Genomic DNA, 11575 nt, shown 5'->3' on the forward strand with positions numbered 1-11575 from the left:
GATTTTTGATTCCAAACTTTTTGATTCCACTACGGAACTACCTGGAGTCCGATAAAAAAAAAAAAAAATTAAAAAAATAGAGCATGACCAGTCTGATCAGCCTGAAGGACTGTGCTGATTGTGGTGGAAGCAAATTGAAAGCTCAAGAAGTTATTACAGTCAGAATTTTTCTAATGCAAGTCAGTGGGAATTTTGTCCAGTTTGAGCGTCGTAACGGGAATTCCATAATTCCCATCACTTCATAACAAATGAAGTCAGAACATGCTGAAGGTCTGTGCCGAGTTTGGTGCATGTAGCTTGATAAGCTCAGGAAGTAGTAGTGTTCAGAAATTTTGGGTCTCAGAAGAAGAAGCTTATAAAGCAGAACAGTATATTTGCTTTATCAAGCCAACATAATAATAATACGATTGTATGACACATATAGAAACAAATATGGTATGGTAACATATTAACTGACAGCATAAAAGGATTTAGTAATAAAAGAAAGTAGTCGGGTTTATGTCCAATTACCGTCAAGCTCTAAGAATCTCTTGAGATACTATTGGTGCAAGGAGCCGTGTTTAGAAAAAAGCCTCGCCCCCTAAAACGCACAGATCGAATGGAAAGTTGTTTTTGCTTTAAGTTGTTTTTTTGCACTCGTTGTGCTCAATAAAAAGCCTGTGATCTAAGATGCTAACTGCAGTTTGAAGAAGACCCCTGTTCGCGCTGAATGCGCAAAAAATAGCGCTTTTTTAAGTTTATGAAGCATCAACAGACAGGATGAGTTTGTTTCAGTTGGAGGATTTTTTAGCAGGATTGACAGGAGGTAAGCGGAGTTCATGTATTTATTCATCTTATACTTGTAATGAATAGTTCAGATAGATGTTCTGCAGGAGCTTTGTGAAAGAAATGTAAGAAAATCCCGACAGATCTCTGACTGTTTCCTTTGAGAAGTGTGGTGATTTATTGGGAAAAGTATCTCGATGATTGCTGTACAAAGTCAAATGAAACAAGGTGATAAGGGTCGATAACACGCTGGCTTGTAGCCGTGTACTGAATCAATATAGCCCACTGAACCTCACATTATCGCCGCGACAAAGTGCTGCACTGTTGTTTAACCCTGAAATAAACAAAACAGCGGCAGTGATCGCATCAAATATTCCTAGAATTAAAAAATAATGTTAAATCAGCACTGTGTCGCATTTCTTCCACGAAAATGTGCAGAAGTTGCATCTTAACTGATGTTTAATAAGACCTATTTAAAATGCGAAGTGGTCACTTCTCAACAGAGAAAGTCTCAATAGATTTCAAGTTTGTCAGCACCGCAAGTTGTTTTGAATCGGCTATAGCATAAAACCTAAAACTTTTACAAAGTACCAAAGTTTACTTGGATGTTTACATTACGGCTATCTATCGCATGGGGCTGCAGTATTATGCCTGAAGCACACAATGTCTGGTATTCAGCAGAGAGGACAAAGTGTTATTCATTCATCAGCACTCAGGCTGGACAAGAACCTACAAAGCTGAACAGCTCGCCCTGTCCAACAGCCTGTTGTTTCCTTTTAAATCAGGTTCATGAAACTTTTTGATTTTCCACCAGGTGCCTCCAGTGTGATTGTAGGACATCCACTTGACACTGTGAAGGTACCTCAAATCCTTAAAAAAAAAAAAGAAAAAAAAAATACAATAACTATAGCTGTAAAGGGCAATGCGACACCTTTCTTCACACCCTTGTGTTCGTGTTTAATTTGGAAACTATTTAAGTACTCATTATGCTTTGTTAAAGTGTAATCTAAAAATCTTCACTTAACAGACACGCTTACAAGCCGGAAAAGGCTACAAGAATGCCTTCCACTGTATTGTAACCATCTACAAAAAGGAAACTGTAAGTGATGCAAACATTACTTCATGCATTATTGACATCTGCAAAAATCCGTCCCATCCGTTATGCTGTCTCCTTGTTGGTCTCCAAATATCCTACTATATATAAAGTTTTTAAAATGTCCCTGGAGGATTTTATTTCTAATGTGTAAATAATGTCCGAAATAACCACAGTTGACCTTTTTTTTTTTTTTTTTTTTTTTTTTTTTTTACTTGCAGCTTACTGGTTTTTTCAAAGGCCTGTCCTTCCCACTAGCAAGCATCACAGTGTATAATTCAATGGTTTTTGGCTTCTTCAGCAATGCTCAAAGATTTATTAGCGATCTTCGTTATGGTGACAGAAGGCACCAGTGCAATATGCTTGACCTTACTGTGGCCAGCATGATGACAGGTCTGGTATCAGTGAGCCTTGGGGCCCCAGTGGACCTGGTCAAAATCAGGCTGCAAATGCAAACTCAACCCATCCTCACACGTAAGTCTGAAATTGAAACAAGAAGGCCTAATGTAATGCTCTTTATAGTGTTGGCCATTTCTAAGTAAATAAATGGTGTGCTCTACCTCGCAAATGTGGTTAAAGTGCAGAGTTAGCAGAATGGAGACATGACCTATTTATGCGCATGTCTCAAGGGTAAAACTGATATATGTTTTCAGAAAACTTCACTCTTGCTGGCAATGGCAGTGTCCCTCTTCGATCAGTGGGGCTCCAGAATCAGCGTACAGAGTGTACAGTATACAGAGGACCTCTTCACTGCATCAGCAACATCTTGCAGACAGAGGGAATCCAAGGGCTCTACAGAGGAGCAGGAGCCATGATACTCCGTGATGTGCCTGGTTATGCCCTTTACTTTATCCCATACACACTCCTCTGTGGCTGGATGAACCCGAACAGTAGCGGTTCCCCTCACCCCTGCTCCATATGGCTCGCTGGTGGTTTAGCAGGTAAAAAACACCATGGTTGGACATGTAGACATACAGACATACTCTGAAAACGTCATGATTTAACATCATGTGTAAGCATATTGTTAACCTGGAGAAACAACTTTATAACTCAGTGTTGTCGTGTTTGTTCCTTATTTGTTCCTATTATTAAGAAAATCTATAGTGTTAATTCACCTGACATTATACCATATAAACACCCTATGGTGTGGATTTGGTCTTGTGGCAAATCATGGGTCAATCAACAAAATTAGATCTTTTAGATGCTTGTCACTCAAGCATGTGTCTCACTTATTGAATGTGTCTTGTTCCACAGGATCTATCTCCTGGGTCACAGCAACGCCAGCTGATGTGGTTAAGAGTCGACTGCAAGCTGACACAATACACCACAGAAAATATAAAGGAATCGCTCATTGCATCATACAAAGTTACAAGACAGAGGGAATACATGTAAGTTTACTACATGTTGTGGTTCAGTGGTTTGCCAGATAACTGCTTAAGATAATTGCTTATGTGCATGCACATGCAGATGGAGAACAAAGTAACAAAGTGACTGTATGATGTAGTATTTTATTATTTATATATATATATATATATATATATATATATATATATATATATATATATATATACTGTTGTCATTGTTATACAGCCATAATTCATTTAAACATTCTCACTGAGGTGCAACCAGATGGTTTCAAAAGACCGGTAACCCTGGAGATTATCCTGTGTTCAACACAATTATGTACATGACTAACATTCTATTTCAGCCCTCCTAACTGCCATGGTTGGTGAGAATCATCTGGATAACCTACATAACTACAATTGTGCTCATAAATTTAAATACCCCTTGCAGAATCTGCAAAATGTTTTTTAAATAAGAGGGATCATTAAAATTGCATGTTGTTTTTTATTTAGTACAGCCCTGAATAAGTTATTTCACATAACAAATGTTTACATATAGTCCACAAGACACAATAATAACTGAATTTACACAAATGAACTAGTTCAAAAGTTTACATATGCTTGCTTGTTAATACTGTGTGTTGTTACCTGGATGATCAATGAATGTTTTTATGTTTTGTGATAGTTGTTCATGAGTCCCTTGTTTGTCCTGAGCAGTTAAACTGCCCACTGTTCTTCAGAAAAATCCTCCAGGTCCTGCACATTGTTTGCTTTTCCAGCATCTTCTGCATATTTGACCCCTTTCCAACATGGCTATTTGATTTTGAGACCCATCATTTCATACTGATGACAACTGCGGGACTCATACACAACTATTTCAAAAGGTGCAGACATTCACTGATGCTCAAGAAGGCAACATTAAGAGCTACATTTAGACCCAGGGGGTGCAAACTTAAATTGTTGCTAAATTGTAAGTGTAAATTGTTATTATTTTTGTTAAAGATCCTATTTTTCATTTAGTATTGCCCTTCAGAAGCTAAATAAGATATTTGCATGTTTCCCGGGAGACAAAATAATAACAATTTACAACGATCATCCTGTTCAAAAGTTTACACACCCCCGGCTATTAATGTATCATGTTGCCTTCTTGAGCATCAGCGAACTGAGCTTAGAATTGACTAATTACATTCAAACCCATGTGCAAAAGTAATTATCATACGCTTGCCATTGACAAAGTGATTCTGATTAACCCAAAATAAAGATCAACTGTTTCTGTAGAACTTTCTTGACAACTACTTGGTTTAATTAGACTGCTGAAGCCATGGACCGCAAAGAGTTTATACTGTGTACAAGTGTATACAGGATCTCAGGAGTGTATACAGGATTTCATTGTTGAAAGCTATCAATCAGGGGTACTGTTCACTACTTGTGATACATGTGACAGCAATCTTCATGTCTGGGCTATGGGGTAGGGTGGATAGACGGCAGACCTTTCTAAAAAATAATAATAATAATAACTAAACAAAATAAAAACATTCAAGCCAGCCTAAATTTTGCCAAAATGTTGAATTTAGTTGGTTGCTATATCACATTAAAGATGGAAACAGATTTGACACGATTTATCTGTTTTACATCACAAAAACAGGAGTGTTTTTATATCCACTTTATAGCACATATTGCACATATGCTGCTTAAAATTCCAGCACCTCCAATTTAAGGTGCCTTCCTGTGTCCCTAATCCTAGCATCCTCAGCAGGTCCCACAGGGTAAATGGGCTGCTAGGGACCCAAGAGCATGACACTGTCTGTTTCAGGCTAACTTGTGTGGTTACCTACCCAAAGAACCAGACTGTGGTGATTTAAGGGTGTCATATGGCATGGTCTGATTGCTTGTGATTGAGACGTGTGATCCTCTCTCCAGGGCTTTTTGGACTGCAGGTCCAAAGAGCATCCTTCTCAGTATTGATTTTCATGTGTCCGGCAGTGTGGACTGTGCCAACCACACTTGAGCCCAGACACATTATGAGCCAAGAAAAAGAAAGGAAATGAAAGCTGTTGAATCAATGATGATATTTATATCAGGTATATCATATCATATTGTTGAAGGTCTCAGAATCCATATGTGAACAAGTAGGCATCCACGCGATTCTCACGGCCCATAGCAGTTAGGATGGGGTAACTTCTAGTTAGTCAGGTATATCAACAGCCACTATACATGCCTAAGTTCATAGCATAATCCATTTTTAAACAACAATAGTACCCTTTCAGCTTCTAGCATGATATCACTCACCAGATATAAGTAAGTAGTAGGTACTCAAGATACAAGTAAGATATGTATCAAGGCTGTTCTCTGTACAGGCACATAGGTCGTGAACTGAACAAAGATTGACAATTGAAGCATTTAAATAATTACAAAATAAATCTTTACTTAAGTGTTTTTGTTACTAACTTGTACTAACTCCTTTCTAACGTGATTGATTTTACCAGGATAATATGCTAAGATGCTGACCTATTTGTAATAGCATGAGAATGCCTTTTTGGAGGAATATTGAATTGCTGCTTCAATTATCATTTCTGGATTAGTATTTTCCTATACTATGTGTTATATATTGTAGACTGTAATGTGTCAACTAGGACAAATGGATGAATAGAACTGTCTTTAATAATTTAATTTTCCTTTCATTTTCTAATTCAGGTATTCTTCCGTGGTGCATCAGTAAGTGCAATCAGAGGATTTCCAATGAGTGCTACTATGTTCCTGGTTTACGAATTGTCTCTCAAGTTTTTTCAAAGCCTGTGATAAGTGTCCAAACACAGCAACTGACTTTTTTAACATGGAACACTTTTAATGATGAGAGAGTTTTTGGTCCAAGATCTCACTGTGTACCAGTATTAAGTTTAATGGACTGAATGTGGGTTAACTGGTTGTTGGTACTTTTCTTTGGTATCAATAACGTTTTTACTTACTTCTTATATTAAGAAAAATGAAGGATATGAATAACATGATTTTACAAATCTCAAAGTTTTTATCAGCGCATTCTAATATATGTATATTTAATAATTTTTTATTTTGCTTTTGTTAACACGCTTTCTCTATAAACATAAAATGGATAACATAATATCTTGGAAAAAGTGGGTAGTATATTGTGTCTTTAGATGCTGTATTTGGATGGGCTTTTTGTTTGTTTGTTTGTTTTTCATTTTAATTCAATTCAGGTTATTTTTTGTATAGCGATTTTAACAATGGACATTGTCCCAAAGCAGCTTAACAGAAATATATAAATTCAGGATATAGATTTTAACTGTATGAATTTATCCCTAATGAGCAAGCCAGAGGCAACAGTGGCAAACAGTCTCCCTGAGACGATATGAGGAAGAAAACTTGACCAGACTCAAAAGGGAACCCATCCTCATCTGGGTGACAACAGATAGTGCGATTATAAATAAATACCTTCTATAAATGTGCTAATACTACATGGTGAAATAGTGCAGTTGTGTAACCAGGAAAATACATTACAGTTTTTACATGAAGTCTGTTTTATTGAACTTATCCACTGTTCACTGATGGAGACTTGAGTGCAAAACTGTATGAGGCAATTGCAAAGATATAATAGCAATTGTAGTCTTAGCCATCATAGCATAATTTTTAAATGGTACCATCCTCAGTAATCTCAACGATCTTTAGGCTGCTCTATGCTATGCAGCAGCATGTGACTTCCAGTTGATGAGAACTCCAACCAGAAGTAGGGCATGAGGATGGACCAGGCTGGTCTGGAGAGCAGTAGGGTCAGGATCGCTGGTATCTCAGGAGTATCATGTGTAGCTCGACAGAAAGAAAGAGAGGGAGAGATTATTAGGTATGCTTATTGTCCCGTAATGGTTAAGGACAATGTACTTTGTGTGAGTACAAGCAGGGACTCTGACAAGACTAGCTATGATGGCAGAACTAAAAGGGAGAGCCAGAAGGTAACACAGACATAAGAGTACCCTAGGACATAAGGCAGCTAACCACTCCACCATCAACAAACCTGGGTGAACACGTGAAAGTGGGGGGCGACAGCATCCAAACATCCCAGTTCACTACAACACTCTATGCCTGTTAGCCCTCTAAATCTGCTCCTTTACCTAAGGAAAAACTATTCACAAAAAGCTTGACTAATCAAATATGTTTTCAGCCTGGACTTAAACACTGAGACTGTGTCTGAGTCCTGAACACTAATTGGAAGGCTGTTCCATAACTGTGGTGCTTTGTGAGAAAAAACTCTTCCCCCTGCTGTAGCCTTCACTATTCAGCAAATAGCCTGCACCTTTCGATCGAAGTGGGTGTGGCAGATCATAAAAGACCAAAAGTTTGCTCAGGTACTGTGGCGCAACACCATTCAGTGCTTTATAGGTCAATAGTAGTATTTTATAATCAATGCGAAATTTTACTGGGAGACAATGCAGCGTGGATAAGATAGGGGTGATGTGGTCATATCTTCTGGTTCTATTAAGGACTCTTGCAGCTGCATTCTGGAAGCTAATTCCATGTTTACTAATAATTTGACCCAGAGGTAGCATATATAAAAACTGTGAAAAAAGAAAAAATCAGTGGGTCAAAAACAGAACCTTGCTGAACACCAAACTTTACCTTAGTATGCATAGAGAGGTAAGGAAAGAATTTATTATTTTTAGAAGGGGGTTAATTACTACTGGAATAATCTGTTTGAGAAACATGTAAGTAAGGGATCTAGTTTACAAGTTGATGATTTTGATGAAATTAATCAAATATTCAGTCTCTTGAAGGGGAGTAAAACATTCTAATCGTTGATCTGATATTGTTATATTATTATCTACAGGGTTAGTTATAAGGCTGTCTGGTTTTAAATTAATATTCTGACTGTTTTGTCTAATATTTTCAATTTTGCCAATGAAAAAAATTCATGAAATCATCGCTGCTATACAATGATTGTGTACATGTTTCTGTGGTGGTTTTATTCCTAGTTAATTTTGCCACAGTATTAAATAAGAATCTAGGGTTATTTTTGTTATCTTCAATTAGGGTGAAGAGATGGACTGACCTAGCAGCACTGGGAGATTTTCTATAATTCAGGAGGCTCTCCTTTCGTGCTGTTTGAAATACTACCAATTTGGTTTGATGCCATTTACGTTCTAATTTTCGAGTGGTCTATATTAAGGTGTGTGTGATCGTTATACCAGGGTGCTAGCTTTTCTTTTAAGTGAAGCTACCTTATCTAGTGTGTAGCGGAAAGTTGACTCTAAACATTCAGTTGCATGATCAAGTTCTTTGAGATAATTATCTGAGATAGCTTCAGACTGCGTAAATGTGACTATATTTTCTATATTTAATCCATATGTTAGTATTAGGTACAGAGTGTGACCACCATTATGAGTGGGTCCTATTACATTCTGACTGACCCTTACTGAATCTAGAATGGACACAAACGCTGTTCTCAGAGGGTCTTCTGGGTTATCAAAATTAATATTAAAGTTACCAATAATTAGTGCTTTGTCTAGAGAAACAACCAGGTTCAAGATGAAATCTGCAAATTCACCAAGGAATTCAGAATATGGCCCTAAGAGTCTGTAAATAATAATTAGCGGAATTGACTTGGTAAACTTATTTTTTGCAGCTACATGTGTTATGTTAGGGTTAGGGTTTAAAGAACTTCAAAAGAGTTTAATTTATGACTACGTTTTTGTGTGACGCCTAGATTATCATTATAAATGAGTGTGACACCTCCTCCTCTGCCAGTTATACAGAGCTGATATATATATAACTGTATCCAGGAGGACTGACTTCATTTAGTGCTGTGTACTCATTTGGTTTAATCCATATTTCTGTTAAACACATTATATAAAACTTCTGATCAGTAATGGTTTCATTAACAATAAGTGCTTTAGACATAAGAGATCTAATATTTAACAGTCCTAGCTTCAGACCTAAATTCATTATGATCTAACTTTATGTTAATTAGGTTACTAAAACAAACTTTCTGAAAATTTCAAAATTTTTGTTTAGATCGGGGAAAAGACACAGTCTCAATATTGTGGAACCTAGGTGATGACTCAGTGCAGCTAGCAGACAGTCGGTTTAGCCTGCTTGTCTGCACCCTGGCCTTGGCTCTGGATTGTCAACGATTAACTAGGCCTGTTCTGAGACTGTGCTATGCTGCAAGAAATGATAGCAGCACCTTCCCAAGTGGGATATATACCGTCCTGCCCTAATAGGCCAGCCTTGCCCTCATTATGTCGTGGAAAACAATTTTTCCAGCCTAAGTCAAAAACTTCAGAGACAGAGAGTTAGTAGATGTCAAAAAGTAAATAAACTTTATTGAAACAATAAAGTGAGACAGTCTGCAGAAAGTCTAAATTATGCAAACACACACAGCCCTTTATATACCTTTTTCCACAGCGAACTCATCTTAGACAGGTTTTTGCCTTTCCTCATTAAAAACAGACCAATCTTCTTCACCACAATTAATTATTCATGTCTTTATGTTATCTTAAATTTGTGGGGTATGCGCAGTTAGTTATTTTTCTTGAAAAGGTTTTATGAGGACAATGTTTCTTTTTAAAAAAGATTTCACTCAGTCAGAGTCTTTTTTTTTTTTTTGCTTGTTTGTTTCTCCCTGACCTTGACCAATACTCCCTTCTTAGGCCTTATCCTAACTTAATTGGTATCTGGCCTCAAAGTTATTTGCTTCTGTGGAGGAAGATACAGGCTGGTACAGAAAAAAACAGTTATTGTACAGTAAGACAAAGAATTCATCTAACTCAATACACACTTAGAATATAGCTTGATCAAACACTGTTCTGTAGGTTTAGATTATGCTTTTAAATATTGATTATACACATAGATTATGCTTGTTAAGTAATATTGATTATTGAATTATGCTTAAGTAATCATTCTAAATGTTGGTTATACATATTGAATGCACTTCATTAACATAACCAAATGTTAGTTACACATATTGAATACACTTCATAAATATTTTCTATAAAAATTACTCCAATTATCTATAAAGTCCATATTTTACCATATTATAATTGTATTCATTAAATACAAAATAGCAAACTTCTAACCAGAGACATTAATATTGATATTTTCGATATGATTTTATGAATTTAGCAAACTCAAGTCCATAAAAAGTACAAATACAAGTGAACCAGTGTCACTGATTTATGTATAACAAGCTTCAACAACATCTGAAAGTGGGTTAGTGGTTTAATGCTTCGACAGAAATGGCTGCAATAAGATTTCACTTAAACAACCCTCCAAAAAATAAACAAATAAATAAATAAATAAATAATGGTCAGCAAAAGTTTGTAAAACATTAGATCTTTAGCTAGTTACTTTAGTTAGCTAGCTAGATAACCTTACTTCATCTGAATGCCAATTTCTATGCAAATGGATTCCCCACACACAAAATAGCACCTTAATTTTATTTTGTTTTGTTTTTCCATATATGTTAAAATTAGTATAACACCATGGACATTGAGCGTATTTAAATAAATTATGCTGCAACATACCTGAGGTAATTTCACTGAAGTCTGTGTTTATCCTGCACTGCCTCACCACCCCTCACACATACTCTGCCCCCCTCACACATACTCTGCCCCTATACAGCCACTCTCACTATGTTATGCCTGTGATTTTTGCTTCACGTTTTCATTTAAGCAAAGGTTACTCAAAGCTGAGGATCTGACTTACTCTCATCAACATATGTGGCATGATTATTTGGCAGCTTCAATAAATAAAAACATAACTACCATAATTAGTAAACTTGTTCACCATCTTTTTGTCTTTTTGATGTTTAGTTGTACAATAAGTTGTTCTATCTGCACAAATAAACTAAATGCACCAATATCCTTCTTTGTAATAGCCTGCTGTACCTGAGCACTGCTGACCATTATATCTTATCCTTTCTATCAGTTAGATAAATAAGACTACAAGGGTTGCTTAATCACTGAACATATTTCAGAATGTAATGTAATGCAATGTAATGTAATGAAAACATCACAATATTTCATTCTGTCCAAGAGATTTTGTCAGGGTGACTAGATGGTCTGTAAAAAGAGATCAGAAGTTTTTCAGTACTGATTTCTCAAAAATGCATGTGCAGTAAAAGCTACTATCCATAGTCCATAACAGCAATGCTAATGATTTTGAAGATTTCTTTCTCTGTGTGTGTGTGTGTGTGTGTGTGTGTGTGTGTGTGTGTGTGTGTGTAAAATTACAATTTCAATAATATACAGTATTGGAGAAAATGAATTTCAAAAATGACGTGATACATCTTTCCACCAGGTGGAGGCATTGTATCAAATTTGAATGATCCGTGCAGTGAGTTGTGTGTTGCCTTTTTTAACGCTGG

General features: G+C 36.5%; 1 protein-coding gene across 1 annotated transcript; it reads left to right on the plus strand.

Moving 5' to 3' along the window:
• The first annotated feature begins 523 nt into the window (after positions 1-523).
• On the plus strand, positions 524-11075 carry slc25a48 (solute carrier family 25 member 48). The gene is made up of 7 exons (XM_053631540.1): positions 524-805; positions 1580-1623; positions 1793-1864; positions 2080-2332; positions 2512-2799; positions 3113-3246; positions 5896-11075. Exons 1-7 carry the CDS (start codon positions 760-762, stop codon positions 5998-6000), a joined length of 942 nt encoding a protein of 313 aa, XP_053487515.1. The 5' UTR covers positions 524-759; the 3' UTR covers positions 6001-11075.
• The last annotated feature ends 500 nt before the right edge of the window (positions 11076-11575 follow it).

This window comes from Ictalurus furcatus, chromosome 8, assembly GCF_023375685.1.
Source record: "Ictalurus furcatus strain D&B chromosome 8, Billie_1.0, whole genome shotgun sequence".
Taxonomy (NCBI): Eukaryota; Metazoa; Chordata; class Actinopteri; order Siluriformes; family Ictaluridae; genus Ictalurus; species Ictalurus furcatus.

Bases quoted from the DNA above. Each gene is read 5' to 3' on its own strand.
- slc25a48 (XM_053631540.1), top strand. From the start codon at position 760: ATGAGTTTGTTTCAGTTGGAGGATTTTTTAGCAGGATTGACAGGAG. The intron at 806-1,579 runs GTAAGCGGAGTT...ATTTTCCACCAG, and splicing joins TTTAGCAGGATTGACAGGAG to GTGCCTCCAGTGTGATTGTA. The intron at 1,865-2,079 runs GTAAGTGATGCA...TTTTACTTGCAG, and splicing joins CCATCTACAAAAAGGAAACT to CTTACTGGTTTTTTCAAAGG.